At 40.2% G+C, this 21,679-nt stretch overlaps 1 protein-coding gene across 1 annotated transcript in view; it reads right to left on the bottom strand.

Moving 5' to 3' along the window:
• The window catches only part of Ankdd1b (ankyrin repeat and death domain containing 1B), a 64,862-nt gene that overhangs the window by 24,645 nt on the left and 18,538 nt on the right, over positions 1-21,679 (bottom strand). The window contains exons 6-8 of the mRNA XM_048441498.3: positions 11,413-11,511; positions 10,293-10,391; positions 8,860-8,958 (exon numbers count right to left, since the gene is read on the bottom strand). Of these exons, the coding sequence (XP_048297455.3) occupies positions 8,860-8,958; positions 10,293-10,391; positions 11,413-11,511 (297 nt within the window). The remainder of the gene's footprint in view (positions 1-8,859; positions 8,959-10,292; positions 10,392-11,412; positions 11,512-21,679) is intronic.

Consider the following 21,679-nt stretch of genomic DNA (forward strand, 5'->3'; position numbering starts at 1 on the left):
CCCAGGTCCTCTGGAAGAGCAGCCAGTGCTCTTAACTCCTGAGTCATCTCTGTAGCAGACATATTCTGAATTCTTATTCCATGTTTGTTATATAAACAATTTTGCAATATCATTGAGAAGTAACTCACTATTTTTTATTTACATTCTTTCTTAAGATACTTGCCAATGTCTGTGTAAATCTATTAATAACATTTATTATATTACTTTTAATTAGTGTTCTATTATATATTTGTGGTATTTTCCATTATAATTTCTTAAGATTTGTGTTATGTGTATGAGTGTTTTGCCTCTATGCAGGTCCATACATAAAGATTTTTTTGTATTATAATTTTTAATAGTCACATATTTTTCCAACTGATAAATTTAACACACTCTTATCTAGCTAGCTATTCAGGTTATATGGCTTCTCTGGCCACTGAAAGTAACTTCATCATCTATGACAAGAAAGGGCCTAGACTTTTTTCCCTCCTTTTAAATTCTCTTCTAATTCCCCATATATGATGGCAGCGACACATTTTTTGTTTTTGTTTTTGTTTTTTTCAGAAGGATCTACTCATGATGGCAGTAAACTACAGTAGAAGACTTTTTTGGGGTTTTGAACCTACTGTAAAAGAATTGTTGGGTTTTTAATTTATTTATTTTTATATGCATTGTTGTTTTTGCCATGGGTGTCAGGTCCCCTGGAATTGGAATTACAGACAGTTGTGAGCGGCCAGATGGGTGCTGGAAATTGAACTGGGATTCTCTTGTTTATACATTGTTGTGGAATATTCCTTTACTCTGTATAAATAAATAAATATTTCACTGTGACTGGTTTAATAAAAGAGCTGTCTGGCCAATAGCTGAACACAATAAGGTTAGGTGGGAGAGTCAAACTGGGAATGCTGGAAGGGCAGAGTCTGGAGTCACAAGGAGACACACAGAGAAGCAAGATGGGCATCCCATACTGAGAAAAGGTACCAAGCCACAGTCACATAGGTGAAACAGGTAAGAAATATTGGTTAATTTATATACTAGAGTTAGCTAGTAACAAGCCTGAGCTATTGGCCAGGCATTTACAATTAATATTAAGGTTCTGAGTGATTAATTGGAAGCAGCCACCAGCACAAGAAAACTCCACCTACAAATAGGGTCAGACGTGAAATGATTCTAAACACACAACAATGGAGCCAAGAGTGGCTTCCTGGTCTTGAGTCTCTCATGCTGACTGTGGCACAAGAATGTGTCTCCCTGTTGCTGCCTATGGGAGGGAACCAGCTGCCAACACAGGAGGAGGTCCTACCCATGCCACTTAGTAATTTAAAGACTCATGCAATCAGAAAAAGATTACAGATATGCAATAGAGAGAAATTCAGAGGGGGAAAACCTCTAAATGGGTTACAATATGTTTAAAAATATACATAGATTTGGAAGAAAAAGAGAAGGTATAGACATTCGTAAAAAAGAAATATAATTTTAAAATAATAAAGTCCTTAAAAAGGGAGTAAGCAATATAAAAAAACAAGCCACATAAAGATAGAGAATACATAGAATCTGGATCCTCTATGCTTTTCTGTTGTCTTTAAATCTTTTGGCTGCTAAGAGACATTGGGCTATAAAAATTAAACCAACCTATATATTTTAAAAATAGCTTGGTTTCAAGTTTAAGTCAAAAGATATGTTACATTGGGAAAGAGGTTATGCTTTTATCTTTTGTGGAAATAAAAGACTGTGAATTCGTTCAAGGTTAAAGATGATCAGGCTTGATTGAGGAAGACCCCCTGAGATTCTGACTACAGACGTAAAACAAGTGAGCTAGAAGAACTACAAGACGCATGGTGTATATTTCACCTTCTCAAACACAGAACAGAAAATCATCTTTGACTGACCTGTGTACAATGCACAGTCTACGCTTGTATTAACGCAGGTATGAGTGTTACCCTTAAAAAATCTACGTATTTTCAAAACGAGGGGGCCAGATATCAATGAAATCCAATAGCTCAAGTGATCCAGCATCCAGAACAGCTTCAAGTCTTCCGACTGAGATGATCCAGCCTCATAAAATACTCCAGTCAAGACCTAACAATTTTCCTGATTTTCTCAAGATTCTTCCAAGGATTACCAGTGCTCCCCAACAGCAGGAAGTAGTTTAAGTAATGATGCCCACATTCCCAAAAGATGGATTATGGATATTTATTATCATTTAAAGGGGGATGGTTACTAGTTGTTATTAGTCATAGAAAAAAGCTAAATAAAAGAGTTAAATTCAAAGATCTCTTTCTAAAGGAAAAAAGGGGAATATGATAAGAAACAATGAAGTAAAAGAGTAGGTTGTTGAATCTACTTTAATCCAAAAAACAATTATTAATCTCAAAATATTTTACATTTCTATGGATTTTGCTTTATTTTTTAAAAGTTGTTTATTTTTTTATTGAGCTATATACTTTCTTTGTTTCCCTCCCTTTCTCCCTCTCCCCTTCTGCCCTCTCTCATGATCCCCATGCTCCCAATTTACTCAGGAGATCTTGTCTTTTTCTACTTCCCATGTAGATTAGATCCATGTATGTCTCTCTTAGGGTCCTCATTGTTTTCTAGGTTCTCTGAGATTGTGAATCATAGGCTGGCTTTTCTTTGCTTTATGTCTAAAAGCCACTTATGAGAGAGTACAAAAGATATTTGTCTTTCTGTGTCTTAGTTACGTCACTCAATATGATGTTTACTAGATCCATCCATTTGCTCACAAATTTCAAGATGTCTTTATTTTTTCCTGCTGTGTAGTACTCCATTGTGTAAATGTACCATATTTGCCTTATCCATTCTTTGGTCGAGAGGTATTTAGATTATTTCTAGGTTCTGGCTATGACAAACAAAGCTGCTATGAACGTAGTTGAGCACATGTCCTTGTGGCATGATTGAGCATCCTTTGGATATAAACCCAAAAGTGGTATTGCTGGGTCTTGAGGAAGGTTCTAACTTTCTGAGAAATCGCCACACTGAAATCCAGATGGGTTGTACCAGCTTGAACTCCCACCAGCAATGAAGGAGTCTTCCCTTTACCCCATAACCTCTCCAGCATAAGTTGTCATCAGTGTTTTTGAGCTTGGCCATTCTTACAGGTGTAAGATGGAAGCTCAGGGTTGTTTTGATTTGCATTTCTCTGATGTCTAAGAATGTTCAACATTTCCTTAAGTGTCTTTCAGCCATTTTAGATTCCTTTGTTGAGAATTCTCTGTTTAGGTCTAAACCCCACTTTTTTATTGGTTTATTTGTTCCTTTGATGACCAATTTTTTTAGTTCTTTGCATATTTTACAAATCAGCCCTCTGTTCACTGTGGGGTTAGTGAAGATCTTTTTCCATTCTGTGGGCTGTAGTTTTGTCTTGTTGACTGTGTTTTTTGCTTTGCAGAAGCTTTTCAGTTTCAGGAGGTCCCATTTATTAATTGTTTCTCTCAGTGTCTGTGCTGTTGGGGTTATATTTATGAAGTGGTCTCCTGTCCAATGCGTTCAAGTGTACTTCCTACTTTCTCTTCTATGATGTTCAGTTTGGTTGACTTTGATTCATTTGGACTTGAGCTTTGTGCATGACAATAGATATGGATCTATCTTCATTCTTCTACATGTTGATATCCAATTATGCCAGCATCATTTGTTCAATATGTTTTCTTTCTTCTATTTTATATTTTCTACTTCTTTGTCAAAAATCAGGTGTTTGTAAATTGGTGGATTAATATCTTGGTCTGTAATTCTCTTTCTTAGTAAAGTCTTTGTGTGGTTTGGGTATTAGGGTAATTGTAGTCTTATAAAAATAGTTTGGCAATGTTCCTTCTCTTTCTATTGTGTGGGACTATTTGACGAGCATTGATATTAGTTATTCTTTGAAAATCTTGTAAATTCTGTGCTGAAATCATCTGGTCTTGGACTTTTTTTGGTTGAGAGACTTTTGATGATGGTTCCTATTTCTTAAGCACTTTTAGGTCTATTTAATTTGCTTATCTGGTCTTAATTTAATTTTGGTGATATTTATCCAGAAAGCTGTCCATTTCCTTTAAGTTTTCCAATTTTGTGGAGTACAGGTTTTTGTAATATGACCTGATGATTTTCTGTATTTCCTCCATGTCTGTTGTTATGTTCCTCTTTTCATTTCTGATTTTGTTAATTTGGATATTCCCTCTCTGCCTTTTGATTAGTTTAGATAAAGTCTTGTCTATTATGTTGATTTTCCCAAAGAACCAACTCTTTGTCTCATTGATTCATTATATTGTTTTTTTGTTGTTGTTGTTGCTGTTGTTGTTTCTATTTTATTGATTTCAGCTCTCAATTTGATTATTTCTGCTGTCTAGTCTTCCTGGGTGAGTTTGCTTCTTTTTGTTCTAGAGTTTCCAAATGTTCTATTTACTCACTGATGTGGGATTTTTCCAGTTTCTTTAGGTAGGCATTTAGTGCTATGAACTTACCTCTTAACACTGCTTTCATTGTGTCCCATAAATTTGGGTTTGTTGTATGGTCATTTTCATTGAATTTTAGGAAGTTTTTAATTTTTCCCTTTATTTCTTTATTGGCCCATTGATGATTCAGGTGAGCATTGTTTAATTTCCATGTGTTTGTGGGCTTTCTGGAATTAGTGTTGCTGTTGAATTCTAGTTTTAAGCCATCGTGATCTGATAAGATACGTGGAGTTATTCCAATCTTTTTGTATCTGTTGAGGTTTGTTTTATTACCTAGTATGTGGTCAATTTTTGAGAGGTTCCATGAGGTGCTGAGAAGAAGGTATTATACTTGTATGGAATGTTCTGTAGGTGTCTGTTAAGTCCATTTGAGTCATAACATCTGTTAGTTCCCTTATTTCTCTGTTAATTTTCTGTCTGACAGACATGTCCAGTGGTGAGAGTGGAGTGTTGAAGTCTCCCACTATTAGTGTGTAGGTGTGTGTGTGTGTGGGGGGGGTTAATGTATGATTTAAGCTTTAGAAGTGTTTCTTTTACATATGAGGATGCCCTTGTATTTGGAACTTTGATGTTCAGTATTGAGATTTTCTCTTGATGGTTTTTTTTCCTGTGACTAATACAAAATGTCCTTCATTGTCTCTTTTGATTGATTTTAGTTTGAAGTTTATTTTGTTAGCTATAAGGATAGCTAAATCAGCTTGTTTCTTAGGTCCACTTGATTGGAAAAATCTTTTCCCAACCCTTTTCTCTGAGGCAATGTCTGTTTTTGAAGTTGAGATGTGTTTCTTGTATGCAACAGAAGGATGGATTCTGTTTCTGTATTCAATTTGTTAGCCTGTGTTTTTATAGGTAAGTTGAGTTCATTTATATTAAGGGATATTAATGCCCAGTGATTGTGAGCTCCTACTATTTTAGTTTTCATTGTTGCTGATGTTATTGTGTGTGTTTCCCCCTTCTTTGGGATTTGCTGCTGTGAGATCATTTATTGTCTGTGTTTTTGCTGATGTAGCCAATTTCCCTGGGTTGGAGTTTTCCTCCTAGCTTTCCTCCTCTTTGTGTAGGGCTGTATTTGTGGCTAGGTATTGGTTAAATCTGTTTTTTTTTTCATGGAATATCTTGTTTTGTCCATCTATGGTGATTGAAAGTTTTGCTGAGTATAGTAGACTGGACTGGCATCCATAGTCTCTTAACGTCTGCATAACACTTGACCAGGATCTTCTGGCTTACATTGTCTCCATTGAGTTGAGAAGTCAGGTGTAATTCTGTAGGTCTGCCTTTATATTTTATTTGGCTTTTTTCCTTTCAGCTCTTAATATTCTTTCTTTATTTTGTATGTTTGGTGTTTTGATTATTAGGTGGTGAGGAGAATTTTTTTTGATCCAGTCTGTTTGGTGTTCTGTATGCTTCTTGTATCTTCATAGGCATATTTTTCTTTAGGTTGGAAAAGTTTTCTTCTATGATTTTGCTGAATATATTTTCTGTGCTTTTGAATTCCATTTCTTTTCCTTCTTCTATCCCTATTATTCTTAAGTCTGGCCTTTTCATGGTTTCCCATATGTCCTGGATATTTTGTTAAGCTTTTGTTAGATTTAATGTGTTCTTTGACCAAAAGTCTATTTCCTCTATTGTATCTTATGTGCTTGAGATTCTCTCTTCCATCTCTTATATTCTGCTGTCTATGCTTGCATTTGTAGTTCCTGATAGTTTTCTCATAATTTTGGTTTCTATAATTCCCTTTTCTTTATTGTCTCTATTTCAGTTTTCAAGTCTTGAATAGTTTCTTTCATATGTTTGATTGCTTTTTCTTGTTTTTTTTTTTAAGGGATTTGTTGATGTCTTCTAATTTCTTTGTCTTTTCCTCCATTTCTTTGAGGGAATTTCTTATTTCCTCTTTAAGAGTCTCAAACATTGTCCTAAAGTTATTTTTTAGGTTATTTTCTTCTGCTTCATCTATATTTGGTTGTTCAAGTCTTGCTGTTGTGGGGTCACTAGATTTTACTGGTGTCGTGCTGCTCTTTGTGGTGTTTCGTGTGTTTTTACCTTGTCTATCCATCTTTTCCTCTAATTGATGTAGCTGGGGCTGTCTGTAACTCTGGTGATTAATCTTGCAGGTACCAGTTGATCCAAGGCTCAGATGGTTGCTCCTTGTGGTACAATCAGTGTCGCGGTTCCAGATACTCTGTTGGTCACTCTGTGTTCCTCGAGGTTGCTCAGCTCTCCCAAGGCTTTCTCCAATCCCATGGAGTCAACTCAGGCTTGCTCTGGCTTAGATTGCCAGATCAGACCTGTTTCTGTAAATGTCCCTGGTCTGGATCTGCTCCTGTGGAGGTCTCTGGCTTGGGGTTGGTCCTGCAAAGGTCTCTGGCCCAGGTCTACTCCTTCAGAGGTCCCAGACTCATGCCCAGACCGGCAAAGGTTTCTGGTTCCTGCCTACTCAATGGGGGATAATGTGGAATATTCCTTTACACTGTGTGAATATATTTTGCTGTTATTGGTTGAATGAAGAAGCTGACTAGCCAATAGCTGAACAGAATAAATTTAGGTTGGAGATCCAAACTGGGAATGCTGAGAGAAAAAAAGGGCAGAGTATGAAGTCACAAGCAGATGCACGGAGAATCAAGATGGTCATGCCATACTGAGAAACAGCACCAAGTCATATGGCAAAAAGCATAGATAAAAAAATATGGGCTAATTTAAATGTAAGAATTAGCTAGTAACAAGTCTGAGCTATTGAACAAGCATTGACAATTAATTTTGCTCCAGAGTAATTAATTGGGAGAGTCCACCAACACAGGAAACTCTGCCTACACTTTGATGTGGAAAGTCCTTCTGTGTATATGTTGCTTTTATTGGTTAATAAAGAAGCTGCTTTTGGCCAATGGCTTAACAGAATAGAGCTATCCCAGAACACACACACACACACACACACACACACACACACACACACACACACACATATATATGCAGTAGGCTGAGTTAGAGATAAGCCATGTAGCCGCCTGCAGGAGATAGATGCACCAGAACCTTGCTGGTAAGCCACAGTCATGTGGCAATATACAGATTAATAGAAATGGGTTAATTTAAGATAAAAGAGTTAGCCAGAAATATGCTTAAGCTTTTGGCGAAACAGCACAATATAGTTTCTGAGTGATTATTTGTTTCTGGACAGCTGGGAAAAATGAGAGGTCTCCTCCAACAACGCATTGCGCTACTACAAAGGCAACAACAAGGTGCAGAATAATAAATTACATAGTGCACTGCTGTGCAGATGAATGTCCAATCCAGTCTCACTTCCCTTGTGAATGCATGAAAACTTTCTGGGGGACCAAGTAAAGTCCAGAGACAGTTCTGAAGAGCAGAACTGAAATGTAGAATTGAAGATAGTCACTTTTTAAATCATATTCTTTTTTAGGTACCTTCTAAATTTTCTGTCATGACTTATTTTCATTGTAATTTAATACTAATCAGAAAATCACAGAAATCTGTCTGAAGACAGAGCCACCAGCATGAGTTTGAATCTTTGCGTTACCATTACAGTATGATCCTGGATTAGTCTCTTGCTCATTCTAGGTTATAGCTTTTTTTAAAATCTAAAAACAAGTGAAGCTAGTAATGTAGTTGTAGTGGTTTGAGATAAGAATGGCCTCTATAAGCCCATATATTAGAGTGTTTGGTTCCCAGTTCATGGGCTATTTAGGAAAGATTAGTATGTGTGGTCTTACTAGAACAGGTGTGCCCTTATTGGAGGAGGTGTGCAAGTGGGTATGGGCTCTGAGGTTTCAAAAATCACACCAGGCCTGTTCTTACTCTTTGCCTGCTGTCTATGGATGAGGATGCAAGCTCTTAGCTACTGCTCCAGCACCATCGTGCCTGCATGCTGCCATGGTTCCCATCATTATGGTCCTGGACTCACCCTCTGAAACTGTAAGCCAGCCCCCAGTTAAATGCTTTCTTCTGTAAGCTGCCCTGTTCATGATCCCTTTCACAGCAATAGGATGGTAAATGGTAACTAAGACACCAATGTTAAAAGTTTCAAAGTCTGTTAGTGCCATGACTAAATAAAAGTATTTTATATTTAGAGGCAGACAACATCATGCATTTTTCAAGGCCAGGATGTTCCACCGAGCTTTCACACAGCAAACTTTTTTCTTCTTTAGTGTCTGCTATCAACAAAGCAGAGTAGAGTATCTGCCATCTTGCTGTGACAGGCCCTTGTTCCTTTTGTTTCCTTTTCTGTCATTCCCCCAAATGAATTGAAAGAATGACATTGCTTTTGAAGAGACTATCTGTGGTAAATCATTTTTATGCAAACCATGACATACTAAAATTTTAATTCTATAAAAACCCAGTAAACCATCAATTAAGGACCAGAGTTCCAAAGAATATTCTAAGCCATCCTCCCACCGCATGGCTGATCACAACCCAAGTTGCATACTTTGTTTGGAATGTTGACATCACTTCCTCCTGCCAAGAGCACTCGACTGCATTCTTCATGGCCTCCTTCAACAGCCAACATGAATGGAGTTTCTCCATTCTGACACAAAGAAAAAGAAGTTAAAATTAATTTCCCCTTGGCATGCGATAACAGTACTTTGAGGGAGAGCATGCTTCCAATATCTTTTATGTATGATTCTTTTGCTGTTGTTAGCATTACTTAGCACATTGGTGCCAACATATACTGGCAAGACCATACACTTGGCATAGTCCAATCATACGATAATTCTAGAAGGGCAGGATTCATTTGATATTCATTTTATAGGAAAGAAAAACAAACAGCTGATGATCAGAGCTTCCATCATCTGCCTGTTTTAGCCTACCCCATTCAGCTATTTTCAATTTCTGTCTTGCTGACCTGGTCAGTCCCAGGACACGCCATGTCTTTTATGCACATGCATGTGTGCACATGTACACACACACCCCAGGAAAACAACAACAACAAAAAACAACAACAGAAGCCAACTCTCTCTGCCAAGGACCACTGGAATGTCAAAACAGAGATGACAGGTTACCTCCTATGTGAAGGCTGTGGTTTCTGAAATAGATTCTTACAGGATATTGTATAAACAGCTAGAATCATATGTTTTCCCCACGACTTTCTTGTCCTGTAGGGCTCCAGTGTAAAAACACACACTTATTCTGAAAACAAATGACTTCTTCCTCTTCTTCTTATCATCACCATCATTATTAGAAACATTTGTTTTCATGCAATACATTCTGATCACGGGTTCTCTTCCCTCAACTCCTTCCAGGCCACCCCCCATCTTCCCACTCTCCCAACTCCAGGCCCTTTCTTTCTCTCTTTCTCTTTAGAAAACAACTAGGCAAACAAACAAACAAAACAGAATAAACATACATGGACAAAACACACACACACACACACACACACACACACACACACAAACAAAACCCACAAAACTACAAAATCCAAAACCATAATAGACACGCAAAAAACAATCAGACAAAAAAATATCGGGACAAAGCAATATGAGACAAAAAGTCTACAAAAACACCATTGATTCATTTCGCGTCGGCATCTACTGCTGGGCATGGAGCCTCCATGAGTGTGGATTGTATATCCAGTGAGACTCCATTGGAGGAAACTAAGTTTTCCTTTGCAGGCAGTTGTTCATTGGGGACAGCTCCTTAGAGCTGGAAGCTTGCGTCCACTTCCCCCTATCAGTGTTGGGACCTCACTGGGCTTGAACCTGTGCAGGATCTGTGCCTGCAGCCACGATCTCTGCTGTGTCTGGAAGACAGTGTCTCTGGTGACCTTCCTCGATGTAAATTCAAATGGCTTTCGAGTGAATTAGCAGTTTCCCCAGTGGAGGACACTTGAAGAAAACAGCAGGACCCTGCATGCCCACCTACCTCATTGGTCTCATTTACTTCCGGCCACTGAGTTAGTAGCACCTGCACCGCTGGGCTGTGGCCATGCATGGCAGCCAGGTGCAGGGCAGTGTTCCCCTCCTGAAACAGAAATTCATTCCCGGTGAAATTGCCTGTGCCGAGGAACACACCTTCCAACACCAGGCTACAGGGTGATTTCTGGAAGCTTTTTCTTTGGTTAAAGTAGAAAATAGACATTTTCCAGTTTTTAGTAAGGATTGTCAATTAACACATTTTAAATAAAAAATCCTTTGCTATTTAATACAGTAGGAGAGAAAAATCATTCTTGCTTAAATTTGCTACTAATTTTTTTTTAGAAAAAAAGAACAAAGAACAACAAAAATAATTGGACCTAGCCTATGTTAGGGTACCCTGATAAAATCAACCTGAGCAGTAACCTTAGTAACACATATCAAAAAATATATGGTGCAAAGCTCGTAGACTTTTAATTTCACTTCTGAGAATTTATCCTAAGGAACTCAACAAAGATGTCCATATGGATGGCTACCTTGTGAGTTTTCCCTTCACAGTTAATGTGGGACCAAGTTGAAGCAGTCCTCAAGGAAGGATAGGAAAAGGTTGGGACTCCCCAGAAGTGGGTCCTCCATTTATGAAACAAGGCCTCACAAGCAACTTGGAAACCAAGTTCATCGAACTTCTGATTTAGAAGAGCCAAACTCAACATGTAGTAGAAAAATTCATGAAGTAAACTAACTCCAAAACATTTATGGCTGGGTGTTGGTGCTGGTGCACACCTTTAAGTCCAGTACTCGGGAGGCAGAGGCAGGTAGATTTCTATAAATTCTTGATATGTAGCCTAGCCTACATATTAAGCTCCAGGACAGCCAGGACCTAGAGACATAGAGACCAGTCTCAACAACAACAACAAATACCTACCAATTATGATAACCTACAGCAAAGGTGGATGGATTTTATCTGCAAAGTCCATGATTCTCTCAACAGTAACAATTTAAGAACTCTACTGTGGACCAGAAAAGAATGGTCATGTAATCTGCATACCGATTGTTAACCCCCTACACCAACTGTTACTCCTCCTTGTTCTCAGTTAAAAAACAACAACAAACTACTAAGTCCAACTCACCTTGTCCTTTTCTGAAGTATGTAGTTGAAGGAAAATAAGCTTTTCAATCATTTCAACATGGCCCCTCTCAGCTGCCAAAAGAAATGGTTTTCTTCCTCTCTGAAATCAATTGCAAATTCTACATTTATTTCACATTCAGCAAACAATTGGAGTAACTGACAAGGAGTGGGTAGCATTTGAAAGGTAAAGAGGCAGCTAAGACGCTCCTTCTTGGACACATCAGTTCCAGGCCCTTCTCATGGGCAGGGGATGACAATTCCTCTAAAGTGAAGCCAGATCCAGTTCTGGATTGTCATCAGAACTGTGGGAACCCCAAATCAACAGTGAGTCCATTTCATGGTAACAAGAGAAGTGCTCGGTAGAGGTTCTCTGAAGCCCCAGAGAAGCACTGTATCACAGCCTAGTGATGAGATGCCATTTCAAAAGCCACAACCTAGTGATCAGGTTCCAGTTCAAATGTCACAGCCTATTGATCAGATGCCATTTCAAATGCAGCAAGAATTCCTGACTGCATCAACGATTCTTCCATTCAGCTACCTCCTGAGACATGAGGTAGTGCTAGATCCTGCTTGAAGCTCCTCGGCAGCATCCTAAGTCTTTCTGATAAAAACACATGAGCCAGAAATTCTTTAGCATTGAAGCTCATTCAGATACAACATTTGGTCAGATACAACTGAATTTTGCTTTATTTTTAAAGATGTATTCATTTTTATTTAATGTGTACACGTAGACCTTGAGTGTATGTATGTGTATCATGTGCACACATGATCCCCTCAGAGGCCAGAAGAGAATGCTGGGTCAGTAAGGGAGGACATTCCCATCAGAGTTGGTGTACAGGACACATCCTGACACCAAATTCTCAGCACCAAGGAGGTTTATTACCCGGGAGGGATAGGGAGGGGTGGAGAAGCCACAAAGACAGACAGTAAGCAGCAGCAAGCATTTTTTTTTTTTTTTTGGAATAGGGTTTTAAGAGGGAATCTGTGCTAGGTAGGGTGAGTTGGTAACCTGATCGAACATGTTAGCCAAATAATTGATTGCTGGACCTTAGTGCTCTGTCTCAGTAAAGAGTCTATGGTCAAATAAGAGAATAGACCTCAGGGGCTAGCTTTAGGAATGTAATCTAATGGTTTTTAGCAAGGGGGAAGAAGCGAAACTTGTGTGTGCCTTGTTTGCCTTGCTCGGGCCTAGAGACCTTCAGGGTCACCTGGAACTGGAGCTGAAAGCCATTGTGAGCCTCCATGTTGGGACTAAGAATTGAACCTGAGTCCTCTGAAAGGACAGTAAGTGCTCTTAACCACTGAACCTTCTTTCCAACCCCTCCCTGCTCAATCCGATTTGAGGCCGTATTCACAGGCTGTTATATTCCTGAGAATCAGCCAGAAAACTCTTGAGTGTGGTCCTGTTTGAAATGGAAAGAAGAACCAAAGCGGGGACATCCAGAAACTCCGATGAGGAGAAGTGTTCGTAGCTGGTTCCTCAAATATAGAATGCTTGAATAATGGTAACTTCTCCGAGTTTTCCTGTTGGTAATGGAGACTGCCTTCGCAATAGCCAAAATGTCATGGAGAAAAGTGAAAAGAGGTACAAAAGCTGAATTTTTAAACTTGAGCTATTTTTAAGAAAGAAAAAGGAAGCTGAATGACAAAACAGCGATGAATCTTCTTCAACTGAAAAGGAGGAAAATTCAGCGCGGCTTAGTGTGTTAACTGAGAGCTTACCAAGATGCCTTTGAATGTAAAGCGGGCGCAACAGTCTATAAATAGGGTTCTGAATCTGCCAGCTAATCGCTTGCTAGCTATGTTTAACAAAAAGATCATGCCACTCTTTGCTTATAAGGGAGGGAAAAGGAAGAGGAAGTGGCTAAAATAGCCCAGTGCCTATTGGACAAAGTGGAAAACATCTGCTAAGATCAGCTCTGTGGAGACCTGGGTCCATGAATGTGTAGAAGCTAGAGAAGCAAACCAGCACCAAGAAATCCATGCAGTTCATTGTTCTTAGGCTACATAAATTGTCAACGAGAGCCTCCATCTTCAGACCTTCAGAGTCTGAGGCTTCCCTGCCTTCCTTATTTCCAAGAAGTCACCAAAGGGCAAAGGGAAAAAACATATAGGTTAGAGTCACAATCTCCTGCCTACACGTCGGGCTATGGTTGAAGGCTAAAATCTAGTCCGTTTGAAAATGACGGATGGATGTTACTGTATGTGATTTAACACAAATATCCTCAAAGGACAACAGCAGGTGAAATATCATACAAACAGCTCGTGGTGATTCATCTTATTTATCAACTTGATTGGATTATGAGCCGGCTAGGACATAAGTAAAGCACCTCCAGGCATGTCTGTGAGGGTGTCTCCAGGCAGGACTTGAGGTTGGAGGCTCTGACCTAGTGAATGGTTTGCTCCATTGGTGGATTCAGACTTTGAATAGATTATTGGAGGTGACAGAATTGTGGAAGATGGGCCTGGCTGAGGAACGTTGGTCACTGAGGACCTGTTCTGGGGCCTGTCCTGTGCTTGCTCTGTCCTACTGTGCTCAGCTCTGCTTCCTGGCCACCAGTGTGGAAGCTGCTGTGCTCTGCCACACGTTTCCTGCCATGACAAATAAAATCTCTGTAATACTAAGTTAATGTCCTCATAACTGTTCTCTTGGGTATGTGTGCCCTAGGGAGAACAAGCCTGAGTAACACCTACATCATGAAACGGGAACCAACAGGCACTGCTTGCATACTAGATGAAAATAAGAGACACCATGACCACGGCAACTCTTATGAAAGAAAGCATTTAATTGGGGCTGGCTTACAGTTTTAGAGGCTTTGTCATTATGGCTGGACAAAGTCAGATCTGACCTGGGGCTAGAGAGGAACTGCAGGTTCTATATCTGGATAGGCAGGCAGCAGGAAGAGCCAGACACTGGGCCTGGCTTGAGTATTTGAAGCCCCAAAGCCCACTGCCAGGGGCCATGTCAGGAGAGCAGCAGGTGGCAATTGACTTCAGGGGATCAGCCCACTGGCATGCAAGGTACTGACGGGTGAATCTCAGATGGGCAAGGCCCCAGAGCCTCAACCCCAGAATGGCTCTTGCTGCTGCTGTGTCTTTACACGTTTGCCACTGCTGTTTTTCACTGGTATCTGGCATGGGTGTAGGGAGATCTCCACTGCCTTTAATGTGGTATGATTATTTCATGAAAATATCCCATTCTACTGGACATTTTTACTGGTGGATTATTATGAAGATGATTTCCTCCTAAACTTTACTTTTTAACTGAAGTAATGATTTTTTATAATATAATGTTAGTTTAAATAGAATTTGATGATTAAGGGTCTTTAATAAATCCAGTAAGAAATTACAATAGAGGTAAGCTTAGTGAAGAAACTAACATAGGTAAAAGCAAGATATGGTGTTGCCCCTTTCCCTGATAAAGCAGGGGCTACAGAGGATAGAAAATAAGAACAAGAAAATGTCACACACCTAGTTTCTCTTGAAAAGTCATATAGATTGCGGCTTAGGTTAATGAGTAAGAAAAACAACTGAGTCCCAGAAACTAAGAGCACTCAAGTTCTTTTAATCTTAATGTTGGGAGATGTGGTCACAGGTTTCGGTGTGCATCATAGCTGAAACAAAGCTGTAAATATGACTTACGGGTAGATTAAGATGATTTTGTTAATGGCTTCAAGGTGAAAAACCTGGGAAAGGTTAGAAACGCACATAGCTGAGTGAGGGACTTATTAAGGTCAGGGAACAAGAACAAAGCAGCCTTAGAGTGGTATGGTATTTGTGTTTTAATAAATAAAGCTTGCCTGCAGAGCAGAATGTAAAACAACCACACTAGTCAGCAATACAGGTCAGGTAGTGGTGGCACACACCTTTAATCCCAGCAGCCACACTAGGTAGCCATAGAGACTGGGCAGTGGTGGTGCACACCTTTAATCCCAGCACTAGAGAGGAATATTAGATGGGAGGAGACAGGTTTCACTCTCAGTCTCAATCTGAGGATTCGTGGAGGCAGGATCACCCATTTCAGTCTGAGGTAAATATAAGAGCCAGTGGCTGGCTGCTTTGCTTTTCTGATCTTCAGGCAAGCTTTATTTATTAAAGCACAAATACCATACATCTATACATGCCAATTATACTTAGCTGATGCGCCTTTTGTGATTGGTTGGTAATCAAAATGATGATGAATTCCTAGTATCCATTTTTGCCCTCAGATTCCTCATAAAAAAAGAGAAAAAGAAAAAAAAACTGTTGACAAATAGGTATGCACCCTGAGGATTTACAGAAGAGATGACAGATAGTTTTTGAATCATAAAAGTTTAGGTTTATAATTCTTTTAAGATTCCTTATAAGATTACCTTTTGAGATAAATAATAAAGTGATTGATTCTTTCTTTGTAACAACAAAATACAGCTGCCAGTAAGAGAACTAACTGAGAAAAATACCTTGTCGGCTTACACTCTGTTCATCTATAACAAGTTGCTTGGGTATGAATCTATGTGGGTTCTTGGAATAATTTGTTTTTCATCTATAATACATAAGATGTTTAATCATGTAAGGGAAATGAGAAACATGTTTTTTACTTGCATTCATTGTATCATCCTCTTGAAAAATAGAATATAACCACATTATAACTTTTTATACACTTGAAAGATTCTGCTGGGATGTATAAGCTATAAAGGTATAAATAAAGTTAGAAGACAGACATCAAGAGAGATAGAATGGATACATCTAGATAAAGCTAAGGAAAGAAATAAAGAACAGAGAATTAAGTTTTACTCCCTCAGATAGAAAAGTCAAGTTGGGTGATAGTCTGTTGACTCCACTGGCTCCCCCTCAACCCTTGAGCTGCCAGAGGACGGTTCTCATGGGAGCAGTAGCCCACCATCAGTGACACACTTCCTCCAACAAGGCCACACCTCCTAATGGCCACTCCCTGGTGACCAAGCATTCAAACGCATAAGCCTATGGGGCCATTCTTATTCAAACCACCACATATACCATATATTCCACATAATTCATGCATTCAATGATTTCACTGAGGATGCATATATGCAGATATTGTGCTATCAATAGAGTAGCCAAGAGGAGCAGAAAAGAGGGCTCCTTCTGAGTGGAGAGGCACAGAAGCACATATTCAAATAGAAAGGCATCAAGAGCTGCTGACAGGGTGAAGTACCACTTAGCATGACTGTGTGTGGACAGGGAAGAAAACAGCAAGAGGAGACACAAAGCTGCCTATGAAGGTGGCTAATATACTGTCCCAGGAGATAAAAACACCTTTTACCCAATCTCTGCCCATAATCTTTTCCCCTGGAACCTGGCCCTTAGCCCATGTTTATGCAACCTTTAACTCTATGACTCCCATTGTGTTCACCAAGGACTACCTGCCTGAGTTGGCCACATATCACAGCAGGCCAGTCAGTGTTAGCCTTGGGTTTGCCCCTGACATAGTCTATATTTAGTCTAGACTCCTCAGCTGAGATGTCATCAGCCCTCCTTGCCACTTGGTAAGTAGACTGTGACTATGAATGAAGCCAGAACAATGGAAAGTAGAACCGAAAAGTAAAAAGAGAAAAAAGAGATGGAGTGTTGATGCCAGTACTTGGGAGTCCTGGATCCACACATAACTGAAGCCACTAGTATCTGCACGTGACAAATAAATGCCCCTCTTTAAAAAGTACTGTGATAGATATTTGGTGGAAACTTTTAATAAGGAAAGGTTTATTTTGTCTCACGGGGACAGCAGTTTCGGTCCACCATTGACTAGCTCTGTGACCTTTGGGCTCTGACAAGATTGAAGCATCAGGGAAGACGTGTATGATACAGGCAAGACACCTGTGGCAATCCAGAAGCAAAGACCAGGAAGGAGCCAGAGCTAAGACATACCCATCAATGGAACTCCCCAACTGGGCCACTCTCCCTAACTAATCCCACTTCCCACAGTCCCACCATCTCCCAATAGTCTATTCAAATTCTGATCCACAATCAACAGATTAAACCATGGAACAAGCCAGAGTCTTCACCGTCTAACCGTTCCTAGACGTGCCATCTCAGACAGGACCAGACGTGTACCTGCCTGTTTACCTAGGCACATCTGTATCTAATCAGGTTGACAATGAAGGTTGTAATTCCCAGTGCCTTTGGTTAGTGGCTTTTATTTGTCCAGTGCTGGAGACTGAACCGAGGGCCTCACGCACATCAGAAAAGTCTCTACCAACAAGAACTTTATCCCCAGGCCCAGGGGTTTCTTTAAAGCAACTGATCCAATATCACACAATTATGCAATTGGCTTCAATGCCCATTAGGGGATCTTCTTCGGTTCCTGGTCCGTAACATTATCATAGGTCACATTTGACACTAGTCCACTTAGATATGGGGACCACAGCTTGCTGCTGATCACGCCTTTCTTTCTATATTATACCATTTATTGCGTGTAGCACTGCCACATGCTAGGCTTCACCTGACTTTCTCCTGACGTGGGAAGTGATCAGATAACTCATGTTATATGGTCGTGGTGATTGGCTCAGAATTGAGCATGTGGTTCAATCAGGACCAAACAGAATTGCTTGTGACATTCACATATGAACTTTGACAGGAAAGGTCCCTTGTCTTTGGGTCAAAATCTGAATGACTACAAACCAGAAGCTGTGAACAGACCTCCTCCCACCATGCATAGGGAGGACTAGCTCCAGTGAAGTGACAGTCAGTGTTACAGAAAGGAAAAAAAAAAATGCTGGACCCACCGTGTCTGAAATCAGCAAGATACTCCCACAAAGACTTCATTTATAAGTTAGCAAATCATCTTTGTTTTTCAGCACAGATTAAGATGGTTTTGTTACTTACAACAGAAAGAATTCTAATATATATTTAACAGTTTGGGGTCTATAATTCTAATATATGTATATATTATATGAAATATATGTATAAATCTGTTTTTTTTCATTACTACAATACCAAAGGCAGGCTACTTTATAAAGTTAAAGAAGTTTGTTTGGCTTATGGTTCTAGGAGGTGAGGTCTAGGCCCATATCTGGGAAAGGCCTTCTTGCTGGCTGAAAAGTTGCAAGAGTCACAAAAGCAAGAGAGAGAGGGAGTGTGTCTCTTCCTCTCATTATAAAGTCATCAGGTTTCAATCACAAGTTTTCATCCTGGTGATCGTTTCTAATCCTGACCCTTTCCCAGAGGTCCCACCTCCCAGCACAGGGTTGGCTTAATGTCCTTACCATAAGACTCTGAGGGTTAAACTCCTTGTAAGAGTTTGAAGCAACTAATCACCTGTAAGCCGTGACAAGGGCGAATGTTTCTCTAAAAGGATTAGAGGTCTGTTCGGTTTTAAAATAACTTGTCTCTTTGTTCCCTGAATTGCTACGAAGCTTTACATTTTTGTATCACGACACGAAGTGACAGAGGACCCACCCAAAGAGAGTTTAAGAAAGACTGAGTTATCACAGATGCATCTTGCTTTGCAAAAGAAGAGCTAAGTCTGTGAACTTTGGACGCCCTTTATAGATGTTACCAAGAAAGATAAATGGAAAAGCCAAGTTTAGGCAGAGTAGGGTATTTAACATAATCTTGCTCTTTTAAATACTTCAAAGACGAAGCAATAGTAAGATACAAATAATAGGATATAAATCTTTTTTCTTGTCTAGGTTCATAGGGCAAAAATATCAATAGAGATTTCAAAGTCATATCTGTTTTTGAAAATAAAGTTTCTTACCATGTTGTTTCTTTCTTTCTTTCTTCCTTTCTTTCTTTCTTTCTTTCTTTCTTTTTTTTGAAACAACACAACCCATCTGAATTATGTTCTAGCGGGCTTCTAGCCAGTGCAGTCTCACGGGATTCCCTATATTTGGAAGGAAGAAAAGCTTCCCAGCCAGGTCCAAGAAGAGGGTCTGAGCCCCAACTTCACGCCTGGAGCAGATCCCCTTGCCTCTTGGCCCAGGATCCCGAGCCTTTATTTAACAAGAATAAACAGAATAAACAGTGTCCAAGGTTCTTATTCCTTTTTGTTTTTCCTTTGTTAGCTTATATTTTTTAACTATCTGTTTTTTTTAACGTGATGCATTTAAAATTTTTTGCTTGTAAACAAGTTTGATGCATCGAAATGTTCCATGATAAATTATTTTATGTTTCAGGTTTAGTAAGTCACCAAAATGCAACAAAAAGGTCAAAAACAGCCATTAAGCAGGTACCCAAAGTCCCACCTGACCCATTCTTTATTACAGGGATCCTTGATCTTTTTGTGTATATCCATCCACACCCCCACAACATTTCCCTTTATGGGAATCAGAATGCAACATAAGGAGAAAACCCAGAGTAACTAAACAGTCCAGGAAAGTATGCAGGAAGGTCATGTGTGCTCAGAGCTGGAGATGCAGCACACAGGCAGGGGGGTGGGGTCAGACACAGGTGGAGTTCTCTTTTCACAGAGCAGTGATAGCTTTGGCTAAACGCCACCTCAGATACATTTGGTCCATGCATCCATGGGTGAATAAAACTACTCAAAATCCAAAATATTCAGGGTGGGGAAAGCCTGCATCTACTGAGCATGTAGCTGTTTTCTTTGTCATTCGCCCCACTGCAGGCTTTAGGAGACCACACAGCATTATCGCTGAAACAGATGCTAACAGCAATCTAGGGATGCTTTAGAAGGCCCAGGGGGCTGTGTGCAGGTTACATAAATACTAAACAATTTTATATGCGGACTTGAATTTTTGCCTGTTTTAGCAAGGTTCTGGAACCTTGTGAATACCGAGGGATGCCTGAATGAGAAAACAGATGTCTCCTTAAGTCCCCTTAGACTCTTTATTACTGCCCCTCCCCTCAAAGATGCTGCATTTAACCTACGAGGTCTTCCAGCTCCGATTCTGTTAGGCCAGTAGGTGTTCCCAACACACACAGCTGACACATAACCAAACACATGTATGTTTTCAGCCAATACTCAAATGGCCTTTGTAGCTTCCCTTCTACTCCCCCACACCCCAGTGTTGCTTCTTTAGCTTTGGTCACAGATGGAGGTTAACATATAGATTCAAAACATTTAGACTACTTAGTCGCAAAATCCTGGCTCTAATCTCTCTCCTCTGGTAATATCACAGCGATTGGTAGGGCTGTGTGACGAGGGGACTGTCCAGAGTTCCCAATGTCGGCGTGTTCTGAACTCCGTCCAAATTCTCTTAGGCCTGGTTAAATTCGTTTTGTCTTAAAGATCTCTTCCAAGAAAAGCGTCTCTTGCCAGAGCCTAGAATTCCCTTCCAGCCAATGAGAAGGATTTCACTAGCCCTGTTAGATGAACAGCTCTTTCTGATGAGAAGAGTCTGGGCAAGAGGGTGACACCGTGAGACAGAGTAATCCTTCTTGCACAATGGGTTTTGTGAAATCCCCAACACCTCTATACAAACGGTGAGTCAACAGCCATCACTTCCTGAACCTAGCTCCAAACTGGCTGCTTTTACCACATTTGAGAAGTTATGGTAAAATAGTCATAACATAAAGTTTACCACCCTAATCATTATTAAATGCATAGTTCAATGCATAAGTCTGGTTGTTTATCATTTGGGGGGGGGAGTATATGCGGCACGGAGATCAGAGGGCGTGTGGGAGGTGGTTCTCTACTTCCACATGTGGGCTCCAAGGATCAGATTATCAGGCTTGTTACCAGGCGTGGTGGCAAGTGCCTCTCTCCCCACTGTGCTCTCACCAGCTCTGGACCAGGTACATTTATATCATTGTGTAAGCATCACCACCGTGCATCTTCACAGCCCTTTCTGTCTTCAGAAGTGAAATTCTTTACCCAAGGAACAACTGACTGTCCCAAGCCTACTCCGCCCCTGCCCTTAGCAACCTCTATTTCTACTGCACTTCTAAGACATTCCTTTCAAATATCTCCGAAAAAGAGTATATTTTATCTGTCTATTCCATTAATCCGGGTTCATTAGAGAAATAAAAATCAACCTTGAGAGAAGCTTTTGCTACACACCGCAGTGAAGCCCCTGGGCTCACTCTCTCGTAGTCTCTGAACCTGCGTTATCCTAAGGTCTCTCCATGGCTGTGTAACTAGCACTGAGCTCCTCAGCCTTTACCTCAGTACATTGCCAGAGGAGGAGGAGCAAGTGCACTACAGATCTATACACTTGGAAAACAGGAAGCCTGGAAGTAGGGAGAGCCGGGTATGGTGGTGGATGTCTGGTCCCAGCACTCTGGAGGCTGAGGCGGGAGGATCACGGGTTCAGGGGCAGGCTGGGCTATAGAGCAAGCTCCTATCTCGAAAA

Source organism: Myodes glareolus, chromosome 15 (genome assembly GCF_982192425.1).
Source record: "Myodes glareolus chromosome 15, mMyoGla1.1, whole genome shotgun sequence".
Taxonomy (NCBI): domain Eukaryota; kingdom Metazoa; phylum Chordata; class Mammalia; order Rodentia; family Cricetidae; genus Myodes; species Myodes glareolus.